The sequence below is a fragment of the Neolamprologus brichardi genome, chromosome 7, assembly GCF_056152115.1.
Source record: "Neolamprologus brichardi isolate AB-2024 chromosome 7, ASM5615211v1, whole genome shotgun sequence".
NCBI classification, from domain to species: Eukaryota; Metazoa; Chordata; class Actinopteri; order Cichliformes; family Cichlidae; genus Neolamprologus; species Neolamprologus brichardi.
Genome location: NC_142110.1, coordinates 27,290,345 through 27,307,707, shown reverse-complemented (window position 1 = coordinate 27,307,707; position 17,363 = coordinate 27,290,345). Strand labels below are relative to the sequence as shown.

The following is a 17,363-nucleotide window of genomic DNA, read 5'->3' as shown; positions in this document are numbered from 1 at the left end:
CAGTGTTTACAAAATAGTAATACTGGATTTTTTTTTCACGTTTTGGCAGTGTACAACCCTGCATATCTACTGTCTAAATTGCCTAGATACCTAGATTGTCTTCCAGATAACTGTAAGAAAATTTGATGTTATTTAATATGTACCTTCTTATTTGTGGTATAATGAGATAGAAGATCAGATTAGTCTTCCTTAAACAGCAATGAAAACCAGAATGATTAGCACACATTAAAGACTAAAACTGTGAAATTGAAACAATGTTTCTTTTCAAGTGGGGCCCAGTGGAGATGATGCTTAGACTCCACGTTGGAAGGAATTCTTACTCTGATACTAATTAAAAAACAAAACAAAATATATTTTAATCCCATCCGTTTATTTTCTTCCCAAGGCACATCTCTGCAAAGCAAACAAATAGCATGCTTTAAAAATTAGTCTAATTGCAGCGCTTCAGTGGATCCTTACAGAGGTCCAATGAGCAAAATAGTACAGCAGCTTACTGAAGAATATTTTGGCTGTAACTGAGCAGAAATAATATATCACACTGGATTTGTATTAATTGACACTAAGAATATGAAAAATGTCCATGACATTAGTAATATCGATTGATGCAGACATCATTATGAATTTTATTTAATACACCGAGATTTTACCAGCAGCTGAGCTATTTAATTATTTGATATTTAATTATTCTAACTGCTGACCAAGGCCAGGAGAATAAGGAGAATGAACCGGGCATTTTCTTAAAAAAGAAATATTACCCTATTTAACAAAAGAAGTTTCTTGTCAACATGTTGCTGCACAATACAAACAGGACACATTTATATATGAATTCAGAACAGTGGGATGCAAAGATTTTTAAAGTCGAGTGTATTCTTATCCACATCTGGAAAGGATTTCCAGTTAGATGTTAGACAGGAAAAAGCTGAGAAAACCTTCAAGTCACAAACCTTTACAAAAACTCCTATACTCTAAGTACACATTCACCTTTGCATTAGTGAACAGCAAAAAAACAAACAAAAGGTAATCAATCAACTATTTAATTAAAAATTACTATTAAAAATAAAAACATTTCTGCAAAATAAGTTTTAAAAGCATAATAATATTTTGAACATACCTGACATGGTGAATTTAGTGAGTCAATTTCATATCAAGGTATTATCAGTTTACATGAAATACTTTTTCCTGTAACCTTTTTGTCTGTTTCTGTTCTTTAATATGGACATTTCGTCATTTGCAAGGTCATTTAAAAAGAAAGAGAGAGGCAAGGATGGCTCCTGTATCTGCTGCAGGGCGTATAAACTGCTACCCTGATCTATAAAGAAAAACTGAACCTGTGCTTAAATCAAACCCTGATGCAGCCAAATGAAGAATTATTGTGTAAAAAGATTTTCAGTGTTATTGATCTTCTTTCTTCTTCCTTACGTTATATTCCTTTATTGGTTTGATGGAGACTATTTATAACAGTTTTACAAAATAAAATTATAATAAAAGAAAAATGACATCTACACGGGTTTAAGAGCATGGACAATATGGTGAGCTTTGCAGAACACTGTTGTTACAGGGTAACTTAACAACAGTGCAAACACAGATTCTTATTTGCAAGGGGCATGTCTTTCAATGACTCAGAGGTAAATGTAAATTATAACTGTGACACACTAAGGCTGAAACATCCTTAAAAGTGATCTACTCGTACACTTCTGCTCACTACACTCTTTGTAAATCATATGGGTTGTGACTTTGGACTGTAAACGCCGTTGCAGGTTGTTATTATTTTTATACTTTTAATAAATTGGTACTACTGCTCTGTTAAAATATAATTTGTCAAAATTAAGTGCTTCATAAAATCAGACCTAAAAGCAGTGAGAGCAACAAAGATGCATTTTTTCATGAAATTAAAAAAAATGACAACAAATCCTGAAAAACTGGCAAGTAGATTTTTTTAATTGACCGCCTGTACATGAAGCTCATGCAATAAGCAGTCACAGTCGCATATCAGATTAGAACAGAAAAATACAGCAATTCAATGCCTAGTCTCTGAGGGCAACAAAGAAAAATCAGATGATAGCATTATGTGATATTATTGAATTTCATAATGCGTTCTGTTCGTGACCTGCCCATGCTGTGTGCAGGAGGGGCTGCTGACGTGAAAAGAGAGCAGGAGGGTTGGGCTGAAATCACAATAAAAGGTGGCTGGAGTCCGCTTTTCATCCAGTACTCCACACGCCAGGCAACTTCTGCTGCTGACTGCAACGTGAACCAGACTGAAGGAAGTCACATCAAAGGTAAGTTACAGTTTTTGTAGCCTTTAAAGGCATGCTTTCAAATAGTTTTGTTGTCATGTTAATATTGTGTTTTTTGTCTTTCTTAGATGCAGAGGGGCTTTGGGATATTTTGCATGTCGCTCATCTTTTGTGCAACTCTTTCCGAGACCATCGGGCTAGTTGTTGCGGTAAGCAGTTCAAAATTCAGTACAACGTTAATGTTATCCTCCCACTTAAATTTAGGTGCCAAGAATCAATGTACCAATAAAGATATAAAGACAACAGAGATTAATAGAATAGAAATGTCAAAATGATATCAAATATCATTATAAAGTAATCTATTTTAGTTTCCAACAAAAATTTTAAGCCGCCAATCACAAAAAAAAAATGTGTATATGTGAGTATATTAGTAGTATAAAGTTCAAATACAACAAGAACTAAAATGTTTAAAGTAAAAAAGTTTAAATCTTCAAGTGAATAAAGACAAAACAAGCTAAAATCACAGATTCACAATGAAACCGTACAGACCATGACCAAACCCAAGAGCTCAAACTTCCCAATAGCAGACGCTACAACATGCCACACAGAGATGCAGGAGAGGTTAAATTAAAGAAAATTCAAAGAACCAACCCATGATTCCATGATTTCCAAGAGACCCTAAATAAACCCACATTAAGAATCCACATGTAAGAAAACCAAGAAAAAAAAAAAAAATTCAGAAATTTACTAGGAAAGTAAAATACACAAACTCCCTGCAGGCATATGACAAGCCTACAGACCATGACAATAAGGATGTTTTACATTTAAGAAAAATGCTTTTAGATTTACATTTCAGACACATCAAAAACTCAATAAAACTGTCTCCTCGTCCTTTAGCTGCTTATTGTATCCATCTTTATATCTTGCAGGCAAAAGAAAAGCGAGGCTGGACTCTGAACAGCGCTGGCTACTTGTTAGGGCCCCGTAAGTGTACACACACACACACACACACACACACACACACACACACACACACACACACACACACACACACACACACACATGCATGCCCAGACACACTCAGAAGCTTACATGCACACACCAGCGCATATTGTTTTGTGGTTGTTCCAGTAACGTTGTTTACAAAAGCCTCATTAATAGTATATGGTGAAATGGCCCAATGCTAATTTATTGTTATTTAAAAATGAGTGACTGTTGGGTATCCAGTTTTGTGTATCAAGGTATATATTCTTACCAGCTGGAGTTTGAGTCATTCCAGGGCAGGAACCCTGAAGAATGTTGTCCCTTTGTGTGTGTGTTTGTGTGTGTGTGTGTGTGTGTGTGTGTGTGTGTGTGTGTGTGTGTGTGTGTGTGTGTGTGTGTGTGTGTGTGTGTGTGTGTGTGCGTGTGAAGCCCAGGTAAAGGTTGCTCCTGCCTCATCCTGTGTTTCAGGTCGTATTGATCACCTAATTCAGATAAAGGATTCTCCCAGTGCCAGAGGCAGAGACGAGCTGGTCACTCAATGTAAGATAGAAACATACAGCTGCTGCAGGGCCTTGGGGTCACCAGGAATTGCTCTGTTTAAACATCACACCTTTTAGCTGCTTTTGTTTCTTTGCTTATGTATACAAATGTTGCAATTCTGTCTGTGCTTTGAGCCAAGTAACGCATTGATGACCTCAAGAATGAGTTAAGGAAGGAAGCATACAGCATTTTTGAGACTTTGGAGGATTACACTCCAGATGTATCGTGTTGACAGAAAGGGAAGAAAATACGATAGTTTAGAAGACTATCGTCACGTTCACTGCAGAGAAGATGTAGCACTGACTAACCCAGAGTTTTCACTGTGATATCCGAAATAACAGTACAGCTGACAAAGAGCTGATAGCCCAGTAACTTAATTTAGAAATTTTACATTTTATAATATCAAAAATATTTTTAAGTCATGCTACCAATTTACTATATTAACAATTTGCTGATATAAAATTGTATGTAAAGATCAAAACACAAGGGGCCTGTAGATCCAATAGGACCTTTTTACACTGGATGGCAAACATCATTAAAATACCTTATTTTTTCATGCCGGGGTCTCACATGTAAAACTTTAGCTAGACTTTTAAAAGCACACAAAGAGAACAGGGTGTATTAGTTCAAGGACTACTTTAGCTAATGACAAAGCCCCCAATTAGGGTCAAACAATTGTCACATGTAAAAACCACTCAGAGTAAATGACAGCACTGAAGTATGTGAGCTCACTATAACAACACGTAACTGGTGAGTAATGTTGCAAAGTGAAACAAACTGGCCTGATACTGTACATGTTTTCCATTCTTCAAATACAAATATGAGCCAATATAATGTATTCAACTCATGTGAGCCTCACATGTTAAACTACAAATCTCAGTCAGGTTGCTGTCTGTTCTTTCATTTCAAAATATCACAATAACATTTTTAATTATTGGTCTAGCTTAAGAACATTATGTAGTACAATAGTACAGTTACCGTTATTATTGGAATTGGGAAGAGTATGATTAGTAATTAAAGCAAATGAAAAAAAGGAAATGCAAATATTTTTAATTTACAATTTTAACCGGAGGCCACTGAACTCTGTGCATGCTATCTCAACCTGCTCTTTAGGCACATAAAAAACAAATTAAAATGTAAATGTGGAGACACACCGACAGTCTACAACACACTACCAGGGCTAAGTAAAACCCTCTGCTTGCCTGTTATTTTATGTTGATTTTCATCATCACTATTGTTTCAGTGCATTTACTTGTCTGTTAAAACTGCCGTTCAACAAGTGTGCTTTTTCTATTCCTTCCATCAAACCTCTACTTACTGCAATTCCATGAGCCAAGCCCTGCAGGTGGTCTGTACGAGTTTGGAAAGTGAACCAAACAATTACAAACCAAATATCATGCTGAAACTGTGTGACGTGTGAACAATGTCCTTTAGAACTTCTTACAGGAATCAGGTAGCGGTGTGCACTGTGTATGTGTGTGTGTCTGTTGTATGATGCCTCTAAACCAGTGGGATATTTGTACGTATTTTCTGTTACATACACAAAACTTTAACCATTTACTCCATATTATTTTTATTTTGTCAACTGTCATTTTCACCTTAAGCAAACAGAAAATTAAATGTCACAGCCAGTATATTAAAAAATGAAGCAGCTGAAAAGGATTATTATTATTGTAAGTACATGAAAATTACACATAAATCACATTTACCAAAATGTTAAAATTGCTGAATTTCTAGTGAACTGAGCTGATAATGGGAATGAATTACTTAAATGCTTAGTTGGGCCATCTGATGTTTGTATGAGCGCATCAACTGTGATCACTCCTCATTATCCAGATGGACTACATGGACACACGACACTAGGAGACAAGCCGGGTCTGGCTGGGAAGAGGGACATAGGCCAGGAGGAGGACTTCAGAACAGGTCTGTATGTCTCACAAAGAAACAGGACAATCTTTCTACCTCTTAAAGAAGATATTTTATTTCGAGTGTTATTTAACAATAATCAAAAGGTATTTTATGATGTATCTTCTTGGTTAATTTAATTTGATATACTGAATGTTTTGCTTTTATTACTGTTTTATGTATAGCTGTCATGTTGATTAGCTACCTTTAATGTATAAGGAACACTGAGGAAGGAGATGGTAGAGGGGGAGACCTAAAATGCCTTGAAGAAAATAGGAACTTGTAGTCATTTAGGTGAAAAAGTCCTTTAAATAGCCCAAAAGAGGAGGAGCCACATATATTTTAAAGGGAAAAAGTGCAATAAAGCCTCAACTTCCTAAACAAAATAATACCCCAGATTATTTATTGATGTATTATTTAATATTTTGTGTCTTTTACAAAAAAAAATGCTAGTTTATAATTTTGGAAACTCTGGAAATGTTTTATGTGTTTTATGATCATTTATCTAAAACACTGAATAAAGAAATCTAACAAAAACAAATAACAGCAAAAACAAGACAAGCAGTGCTTGTACCGTTTAATCTAAAAATTAAAAAAAATCTTTTAAAGCATACCAAAATAAAAGCTCTCTCCTTTCACCGCGTCATAAAGCTTTTCCATTCATCAAGCCTTTAAATTACTGTTATAGAAATCTTCACTGGTTTTCAGCAGCTAAACATTTCCACTGCGATGGACTAAGGCTGAAAGCAATAATCATAGAGTGTGAGGGCTAGTCAAACTAGGATCATTGGAAGGTGAAATGTTTTACATTTTTGCGTTCTTTTTTTTAAAGAAAGCTTAGGCACATCTACTCTGTATGGAATTCAGTAGCCTTCATGTTTCATTCCCATTAACCTTTGTTCATGAGTTCACAACTGATGCTTTGTTTGGTTCTCTCATGTTTAAATCTAATACTCCTACTTGTATCGTAATCCTTAGTATCTGAGAGAATTTCATTTCTCTGCATGATCTGTGTATATCAGAGTTCCTGCCATTTCAACCTGTCATTCTTGCTGTACCTCCACAGGCGCCCTGAGAATAGCAGATGAAGAAATTATCCACACTGTCATTGACTTCTTGTCATACCTCAAACTTAAAGGTATGCTTCTCACTTATTTGAAAGCGAGGGGAGTTCATGAACAAAATAATACAGGTCTGCATACAGAAGTCACTGCAACGACAAACTCTTAAAAGCAAAAGTTGGATTAGCAAACTTTTTCAGGTCTATATATCGGTCCATTTGTTAAACATGGAAATATTCTTTCAGTGATAGAATCTTCATTTTCTATTGAATTAGCACACAAATTAGCCCATGCACAAAACTAAATGTGAAAATGTAATGTTGCATATTGTGATAATATTGAAAATTGTTTAATCTAATCATACAATAAAACATACAAGTTTATCATTAGATCAAACCTGGCAGGGATCCTGTATAGCCATGTATACTGATAGTATTATTACCATGTCAGAGACTGTTCAACTGACTGCTAGTGCAGTTTTTCTAATCAGCCAGTTACATTGCAGGAACTCAGTGATGCACAAGTTGGCCTGTTAAATTCTGCATCTACAACATGAAAATGTGAATCCATCCAGCCTTGTGCTAAAGGTTCAGGCTGTATGTCTTGGCAGAATGGTACCAACTGAGCATATTGTTAATGACCATGTCCATCCCTATGTTACCAACAGTGTTCTGATCCTCTAACAGGATAGCGTGCCACAAACTCACCTCAAACTGATTTCTTGAACATGACAATGAGTTCACTGAACTCAAATGCCTCCACAGTCACCAGATCCCTCATGTGATAAAATCATGCCAAAATTTTCTTGTCATGTCCAAAATCTCAGGAGAATATTTCCAGCACCTTGATGAATCTATGCCACAAAGAATTAAGGCAGTTAGCAAGGTGAATCTAATAGAGTGTCTGCTGAGGGCAAACAAACAGAGGTATGATAAAATGAAAAACAACTTTCTGCCTATTATGTCTCAGTATTGATGTTCTGTCTGTACTGTTTGTGCAACATTACAGAGATGGGAGCCTTGGACAGCCTGCCTCCTTCTGTCACATCAGATGAACTGGCCAATCCCTAAGGCTTTTGCTTCTCTGTTATAATTGTTGTGTTTCAACTCTTCTCTGGACTCCAACTGCCATAAATGTATTGTAGCTCCTAAATGTTACAATATTGTAGCTCCTAGCACACTGGTAGGTTGGTAGATTTGTTCTGGTACCATCTGACTGACTGACCCTCAATATCAGATCTTTCTCCTCTTGTGTAAACAAAATTTTATATCCTCTTAAAGCCAGTAGTTGTGTGCTGACTATAGGTGGATCTACAGAATTGGTACTTTTGTATAAAACAACTCTATATTATCACCAGAATATACTATTATGTGTTTTCAGAGAATGGAGTGAAATAAAATAAATGGCACTAGACTCACTGAATAATTTGAATTTATTTCTTTCTAACAGTCAGTTACACTGTTTATCACTTACATTTTAGCTACAACTAGTTTGTAACAAACACCTTACTGCTTACACCTCTTTGATGTATGTTAAAAAAATCTGAATTCAGAGTTTTACCTATGTAGTGTCTGCACTGTGTTAAGTGGTGACATGAGGTCGTCTGACACTGACACTGTTAAGGAGGAGCCGGCGGGGCTTCCTGAGAAGGCCCCAGTGTCTCCAATTACTCACGCCAGAGGAGATTTCTTAGTCTCATGACGACTCTCTATGCTCAGCCTTTGACTTGAAAATTGAAGGTCAAATAGTGCGCAATGACGTAGCTCTGACCTACACTCATTTTGTGATGGTTAGAGACAACCTGTAGCAAGTAAGTCTTGACACTCACACAATAAAAGAACACAAAAGTTGTTGGTGCCAAATAACCCTGTGGCACGGCATACAGGATATGACAAAACTCAGGAGTGAATAATGGCCCAGTTACGCCCAGCCAATAATTGACCAGAGGATCTGCATCAGTGGTGTGGTCCTGCCTGGAGCGTCAGCTGGTGAACCAGCCAGGTAATTCAAAAGTGCCTTTGTTCCCACTACTTTTAATTGAGGTCCCGTGGCCTCATTGGGCCATTTAACCAGAGTGCAGCGGGATATCACTTTTAGAGTTGGATGTCTCGAGACCGGTCTTGAGACCACTTTTACGTGGTCTTGGTCTTGTCTTGGTCTCGCTGTCTCGGTCTTGCTGTCTCAGATCGACATAGTGGTTGGGAGATTTGGAGTCAACAGTATCCGTGACACACAATGTAACGTTCAATAATGTGTCATGCGCAAAAGCATCAGCTCTAAGAGCCGTGCTTAGAGAGTGCTTTGTAGTGAGTCAGAAGAGTCGACTCCTGGTGAGCGAGAGCCGGCACCTCACTTAATTTCCTTTCGCTGCTCAGCTCTCACACAGTGGCTCAGCTATGCTCCAATCCCTCCATATTGTGGCCAATCACATGTGAGGATATAGGATAATATCATTATGTGAAAAACAGAGAGGCTGAGAGACGCGGCAGTCAAGTGGAGCATGCGTCTGTCCTCTCAGTAAGTGAGTGAGACAGTAGACAGCGGTGAGGAGGGCTGTGCGAGTGCAAAAACACATAAATATGCCTGACACCCGAAGCAGCATCTGGCTGCAGTTTAAAGACTTTTTTGTCTCGGTCTCGATCTTGGTCTCGTCTCAACTTTGTCTTGGTCTAGACTCGGTCTGAAGCAGTGCTACTGTGCACCATTTCTGCCATGAGTGTGGAGCAGGCACTGTTCCATGATTCAAGTCGGCATCCCATGAAGAGATACTAGCTGACTAGCTTTGAGTTACTGTTCAGCAGGAAGCTGCAAGGGTGTGTTGGACCTGATTAAAGAAAACTGGGAGGAAGGTCCAAGCCCAGCTAAAAAAGAAATTCAGTACATTCTGGACCTGAGAGCAAAGCTACACACATTGTGGAGGTTATCACGACAAAATTACCTACAGGCCCAAGAACTTCAGCAGTGCCTGTACAGCAGAGGGGTAAGGCTCAGATAATTTTCACCAAGAGACAAAGTGCTTGTATTATCCATTCTTCTACCTCAAAGTTACTTGCCAAGTGGCAAGGACCTTTCATGGTCACGCGGCAAGTGGGAGATGTTGACTATGAAATGGTCCTACTCTCCTTAAAGCGTGGGGAAGGCTGAAACCACTTTTCTCGTGAGCCTGGTGAAGGAAAGAGATGAGTTGGGGCTGGAGTTCCTCAATTCCACCATTCCCATCTCCCTCTGTTGTGATGACCATTTCACATGAGCCCAGAGAGTGGATGCTGCTGCATTGCAACATTGTTTTGCAGATGAGTTCTCCCTCCTGCCTGGTAATACCTCGCTCAAAGAGCACCATTTTGAAATGCACCTTGCTATGGTTGTTGCGTTCACAGTCCTGTCAGTTACCTGTTGTTTCGAATGAACTGGTGGAACTGGTAAAGATGTGGGTAATAAAAGAGTTGCACAATGCGTGGTGTAGCCTGTTAGGATTTAAAATGATTAAATGAAGTAGTTTTTTATGATTTTATATACACAACGCAATGTGCTCATAAACGAGTTGGCGCTCTGTGTTTTGACGGTCAAAAATGTCGTTCAGTGGTATTGACTGGACTGAAATATTGAGAATTGACATAGAAGTGCAGAGGGTCTTTTTTGCTGCATGCTTACACATCACACCAGATAATGGTTAGAAGGATATTTTCTGGGCAAAGGGAGTCTGAACAGAATGTCCCGAACTAGATAAATGGAATCAGAAGTAGGTTAATATTAAATAATCAAGGCTGGGCAGGGAGGTGTATTTGTCTCTGTCATTCCAGGAAAAGGACCAGATACGAGGTCAGACGTGAGCGGAGCAGGGGACTCGAAGGGAGACATCAGGAGCACCACGTTGGTTCCGGAAGAAGATGTTGGGGTATAAAACTGTACGGGCAAATTCAGGGTCGTCTTTTCAGTGAAGACAGATGACTGTGTTCACAGAGAGGTCCAGCACTGTAAACTTGTAATTCCAACTGCTGAAGCAAATTAAATCTTTTTAAACAGGATATTTCTCCTCTACTTCCTTTGAAGAAATTGAACACAACAAGCCCCATAGTTCTTATAGTGAAGATTTCAGGTCTATACAATTCTGTGTTGACTACTGTAAGGTGAGTGAGGTCACAGTTTGATGCCCAGTTCCTGCACGGGTGGGCTCTGCTTGTTTTTTCACGACACTGGCAGATTCCCTTGTCTCCCGAGTCCAAGGGAAAAACTGCCTTCTCCTCTCCTCCTCTGTGGTTTATGCCAATTTTTCGCACTTATTCAGCTTGTTCAGAGCTACACTAGCTTAATTATTTTAATTAATTACCAAATGAAGGACAGGTGAGCTTTTGAATTTGAACTTAATTCATAAGTCATGAGAGCATTATCAAAGTTGATTCTTCACATTGACTTGTTCCCATTGTGGTAACACTAACATTAAGCACATTGTGCGCTGTCTGTCCTGCGTGCTGCACAACAACATTCAATATTTAGTATTTACTGCTGTTTACACTTAGCTAGATTAATGCGATGGTGTTGTGTTTAGTATGTTGCCTGATTTTTTTTTTGCTTGTTTTCTATTCTTTTTCTCTCAACAGGTGATCCAGGAGATATTTTTTTCCCCCTTTCTCACTGTCCCTCTCCCCTTCTGTTTTTCTTTTCCTTCCTCTTTCTTTCTCCCTTTCCTATCCCTCACTCATGTCTGTCCCGTCTGTAACAACTGAAAATAAAATAAAATAAATAATGAAAAAAAAAGGTCGATCAAATGGACCAATACAGCAATGCCATGATGATCCATTTGGCAAAATAAATCCATTGGGTATCCCTTCAGACAACAATTCTGACGCTAAAGAACCAAATGGGACAGGCAAAAAAAACAAAAAAAACCAACACTAACATTAAGCTAGTGTTATTTATTTATTTATAGCAGCTTCATTTTTAATTACATGTTTCATTTTTCCATTATTACAGCCAAGGATTTCTTTGTCCTAGGAAACTTATCAGTACAGAGTTTTCCAACGTAGATTACTTCTTTCCTATGAGGAACAGAATTTCGGGCGGAAATTTATCATTTATACCTTAATGTGTTCCTTTTAGTTCCTTGTTTTGTTTTTCACTAGTTCTTGTGCTTGTAATATTCAAAATTAGCAATTATAGGTATTGGTTTGTTGGCATCCTTTTTTAGCAGCATCAAGATAGTGGATGTGGTGAAAATGTCATGCGGTGTAGTAGGACTCAGGCGCAGAGCAGAGTTCAGGAGAAAGCAACGCTTATTAACACAACCACCAGGTGCAGATATATACAGTGAGGGGAACGGGGGTCCTAGGTCCGAAAGGGAGGTCCGGGATTGGAGTCACAAACACGCTGGCTCTTCTTCTTTACAGCAGTAGAAATAACAGGTTAGTCGCAGGTCCGGGGAAAAACTGTGCACAGGAGAAAATAAAGTTACACGGAGATCGCAGCAAGTCTACAAAGCTTTAAAGGTTCGAGGCAGAGGTTCACTAACGTGTCTAACATAATCATCCAGCGGTGAGGCTGTCTGCATCCCGGCCTTAAGAGTCCAACCCGAAATCAGAGCCTGACGAGATGCAGGTGTGTGCCAAGGGCGGGAGCCTGCAGTGAGCTCCGCCCTGGCAGGGGAGAATGTACCCAAAACACATGTGGCCTTGTGGAGCTGGCTGGGCAGACACGGGGACCATGATAGAAAAATTATTTGGTTGACAGTGTCTGCAGGATTCTTAAGCTGAGTGGCCGTGAAGTCCGTCAGTAACTTCTCTGGACTGACAGGAGACTGATCAGAAAAACAGCCCCACACCATAATAGGAATCAGAATACATATATACAAATAGCTCGATTATAAATATCCAGATTATTACAGACATTAAATAGAGTATATATGATTGACATTTTATTTGCGTGTTACCCAGTGGTGCATTAGAGTAATCTCAGTCTCCAACTGAACATGCTCCTGTGACTGGCCAGCACCACTGTAAGGGAGTCCAGCTCCACCCCCACAACATTGGCCTTGTAGATCAGTTTATTGAGTCTGTTGACATCTGCAACCCTCAAACTGCTGTCCCAACATGCAACAGCACAAGACTCATAGAAAATCCTGAGCATTGTCCAACAGATGTTAAAAGACCTCAGCTAATTCAGAGAATAGAGATGACTGTAGAGTGCAGTGGTGTTTTTAATCCAGTCCAGTTTATTATCAATGTGTACTCGAGGTATTTATAACCCTCCACAATGTCCACATCAACCCCCGCAGTTGAAATACAGGGTCACAGGTTTCCTGGTCCTCTTAATGACCAATATCAATTCTTTGGTCTTTGTCAGCCTGGTTCGCTGTCTCATCACCCTCACTGACGCATCCAACCACCGCAGAGTCATCAGAACACATCTGAAGATGGCAAGTCTCTGTGCAGTGGCTGAGGTCTGTGTTGAAGAGGAAGGGGGAGAGGACACTCTCTTGTGGTACTCCTGTGTTGTTGATCACCTTATCAGACACACAATGTTGAAGACGCACATATTGGGGTCTTCCTGTTGGGTAATCAACAATCCAGGACACAGAAGAGACATCCACCTGTGTTGCTATCAGCTTATCACCCAGGAAGGTCAGCCTAGTGATACTGAATACACTGGAAAAGTCGAAATGACCCTCACCGTGCTCGCCGGCTGGCCCAGATGGGCATAGACACAAATGAGCAGGTAGATAATGGCATCCTCAGCTCTGAAGTGGGGCTGGTAAGTGAACTGAAGGAAATTCTGATGTGGCCTGACAATAGGTCAGAGCTGGTCAAGGATGAGTCCTTCCATGGTGGGTACTGGTTTAGCTCACTGGAATGAGCAGGTGACCATAGACTGTATGACTGAGAGTGGCTGGCCTGGGTTCAAATCTAACCTGCAGCCCTTTGCCACAGGTCTTCCCCTCTTGCTTTCTTGTCTCTCTTCACCGCACTAAAGTAAAGCAAGTAAAAGGCCAAAATAACATTTAAAAAGAAATAGACGAATCCAGACATCTAAACCAGTCTGGTGATGGTTTACTCTGGATCATTGAGAATAAATAATTGAATCTTGGCAAGACCAATTTTTTTTTTTTGAAGCAACGATTCCCATGAGTGATATGGGTAGACTTCCATCTAGATCATCTTCTACTTTCTTTAAAAGTGGGGTGTAGTTTAATTTAGTTAAATCTGCAAACCTAGTAGAAACATTAAAGCTAAATATTTAATATTTCCAGATTGCAGTGGGGTGAAGAAGGATTATGAAAGGAGCAATTTTAAAAGTTTATCAAATAATCTGAAATGCTTCAGAAAGAGTTTATTAATGTAAATATCTCAGAGAGAGTGGTTTGTGAATGCTGGAGAAAAAGCAACACATCATCAGCATAAACACTGATTTTATGTTCTACATTCTTGCATTTTATGCCCTTAATCACTATGGCCTATCTAATTTCTGTTGCTGCTAGTGGTTCAATAAAAATTACAAACAGTCATGGCTGAGAAGCTGGTGTGTTGTGGTATGGACCCAGAGACAGAATGCACGGGAGGAAAAACTGAGGTATAACAAAAAGCAATCAGTTTATTTAGGCTGACAGAGAAAAATAAAACAAAACAAAGGCGAACACAGGCAAAGACTAAATGATAATGTTTAGGGTCGTTGTCCTGCTGGAAGGTGAACCTCCGCCCCAGTCTCAAGTCTTTTGCAGACTCCAAGAAGTTTTCTTCCAAGATTGCCCTGTATATGGCTCCATCCATCTTCCCATCAACTCTGACCAGCTTCCCTGTCCCTGCTGAAGAGAAGCACCCCCAGAGCATGATGCTGCCACCACCATATTTGACAGTGGGGATGGTGTGTTCAGAGTGATGTGCAGTGTTAGTTTTCTGCCACACATAGCATTTTGCATTATGGCCAAAAAGTTCCATTTTGGTCTCATCTGACCAGAGCACCTTCTTCCACATGTTTGCTGTGTCCCCCACATGGCTTGTGGCAAACTGCAAACGGGAGTTCTTATGGTTTTCTGTTAACAATGGCTTTCTTCTTGCCACTCTTCCATAAAGGCCAACTTTGTGCAGTGCACGACTATTAGTTGTCCTATGGACAGATTCCCCCACCTGAGCTGTAGATCTCTGCAGCTCGTCCAGAGTCATCATGGGCCTCTTGGCTGCATTTCTGATCAGCGCTCTCCTTGTTCGGCCTGTGAGTTTAGGTGGACAGCCTTGTCTTGGTAGGTTTACAGTTGTGCCATACTCCTTCCATTTCTGAACGATTGCTTGAACAGTGCTCTGTGGGATGTTGAAGGCTTGGGAAATCTTTTTGTAGCTTAAGCCTGCTTTAAATTTCTCAATAACTTTATCCCTGACCTGTCTGGTGTGTTCTTTGGACTTCGTGGTGTTGTTGCTCCCAATATTCTCTTAGACAACCTCTGAGGCCGTCACAGGGCAGTTGTGGAGCTGTTTTGCAAAGAAGAATGGGCAAGAATTTCAGTCTCTAGATGTGCAAAGCTGGTAGAGACATACCCTAAAAGACTGGCAGCTGTAATTGCAGCAAAAGGTCGTTTATTGATATTGGATTGCCAGTTGTGCTGAGTCCGTGCTGTACTTAACCTGTCAATGTCTTCATTTAGTCAAAAGCTGAAATCACCCCCAAGAACAAGTGAGCAATCTTGGTGTTCAGAGAGTGCACTAAAAAAACACGTGGAAGAATGAGGGGTCATCAACATTGGGCCATATATACTTACAATATATAACTTTTTGTTAAGTATAAATAATTTATTCATCCATCCATTCTCTTATTCTTTTCAGGGTTGCGGAGGGAGAGGGGGCCTATCCCAGTTGTCATAGGGTGAGAGGCGGGGTACACCCAGGACAGGACGTCAGTCTGTCGCAGGGCTAACACATAGAAACACAGACAACCATTCGCTCTCACATTCACTCAAGTGTTTTAAGTCTGTCTGTAGCTGTGACAGGTCTATGAGTCTCTCGTAATAAAACAACATGTGCCTGTAGTTTTTAAAACTTATTAAATATCTTTAAACTCTTCTGTCTACAGCCAGCTTCATGCACATTCCATGTGACAAACTTTAGTGTGCCCATAGTTGTGTGTGTAGCTAATATTGCATGCTGCTTGTTACTCTCAAATGAATGAGAAAAACATCCATACATCAGTCGGTTGTAAAAAAAAAAAAAAAAAAAAAAAAGTGTGTTGAGAGGTTCCATAAAAGTGTAATATGTAGACAAGAGTGGTGCTTGGTGTTGTCTGATTATGTGTATGCATATTAACTTATATAAGCTAGTGTGTACACGCTTGTCGTGTGTATGTCATTGACAGTAACTGTCAGTGATTTATCTGTCAAGGTTTGCTATGTGGCAGGCAGGATGTAGGAGCCAAACACAGAATTCACAGCACAGGAAGTTAATTGAAAACGGCAGCTTTATTAAATAGAATAGAATAACGTAGCATAGAATAGAATAGATCTTTACTGTCACTGTTACAAGAACAATGAAACACAGTTTGGCATCTCTCTGTTAGCAGCATGTAGATTTTTACATTAAAATTCCTTTAGAAAAAAAAACTTGAAATTTAAGAGGTGCCTACACAGGGAATGTATGTAATAATGCAAGTATCTACACCGATATGTACAAGTTATATGTACCATATAAAGGAGCAGGTGCAATGTAATCAGTGGCAGTGCACACTGAGTAGGAGGTATGTCTAGGGGTAGGAATGCTGGTTGCTATTATAATAAATACAATTTATAAACAGAGGTAGGAATGTTGGTTACATTATACTATAATAAATATGGTTTATTGCTGAAAAATCCTCCATAAAATAAACTCAAAAAAAACAAAACAAAACCCTGAACATGGAAACTAAGAATTAAAACACTGGGAAACAATAAACTCAAACTAGACAACAAGAAAACAAACCTAGAGAACTAGGAATTAGACAGGAGCACAAGGGAAAACACAGCAGTGAGCATGTACAACATGACAACAGACAGAGGAAAACCCAGGGCTCAAACACACATGGGGGTAAAGAGGGCATGGGAAACAGGATGGAAACACAGCTGGGACTAATCAGACATAACAAAACGGGGAGGAAGCAAAACTGAATACACTGAACATAGGACAAGGAACTATCAAAATAAAAAAGGAAACATGAGACCTCCACAAAGACACAGACCTGACACTGTGATGTGGAAATACAAAAGTAAATAGATGATCTCTTAAAGAACTGGTCGTTTATGCTGAAGTCTATTCCTTTCAGCTCCCTGAATGATCATTTAGAGAATGAGAATGAATTCCAGAGACTGGGTCAGGGATTTTAATTTTAATTTTTTTAATTGTAAAATCTCCATCAGTGACAACACTGCGTTGAAGCTGGAAAATCACTTATCGATTAAATATTCCATCATCTTTACCTAACTGCCCATTTCTGTTTCGATTTTGAGATTATTTTTTTATTATTATTATTTTTAAATTATTCTTACTTTAGGTTCCGTTAAAGACCACCTGTGCATTAAGCGACCAATGAAAAGCCGAACACTTCCTGTATCTGTTTCAAACTAAAAGCCCTGTAGCCGTTCGCGGTAATAGAAGCCCTTCACTGTTTCTCAAAAAGCCTTTATTGTGAA

The 17,363-nt window shown here is 39.2% G+C and overlaps 1 protein-coding gene across 2 annotated transcripts; it reads left to right on the top strand.

The window, feature by feature from the left end:
• The first annotated feature begins 2,196 nt into the window (after positions 1 to 2,196).
• Positions 2,197 to 8,134, top strand: gal (galanin/GMAP prepropeptide). 2 transcript variants are annotated; one of them, XM_006782226.1, is made up of 7 exons: positions 2,197 to 2,279; positions 2,366 to 2,446; positions 3,167 to 3,221; positions 3,690 to 3,761; positions 5,598 to 5,684; positions 6,733 to 6,804; positions 7,736 to 8,134. In XM_006782226.1, exons 2-7 carry the CDS (start codon positions 2,366 to 2,368, stop codon positions 7,795 to 7,797), a joined length of 429 nt encoding a protein of 142 aa, XP_006782289.1. In that variant the 5' UTR covers positions 2,197 to 2,279; the 3' UTR covers positions 7,798 to 8,134. The 2 variants fall into 2 exon arrangements, with proteins under 2 accessions (XP_006782289.1, XP_006782290.1); XM_006782227.1 differs by lacking the exon at positions 3,690 to 3,761.
• The last annotated feature ends 9,229 nt before the right edge of the window (positions 8,135 to 17,363 follow it).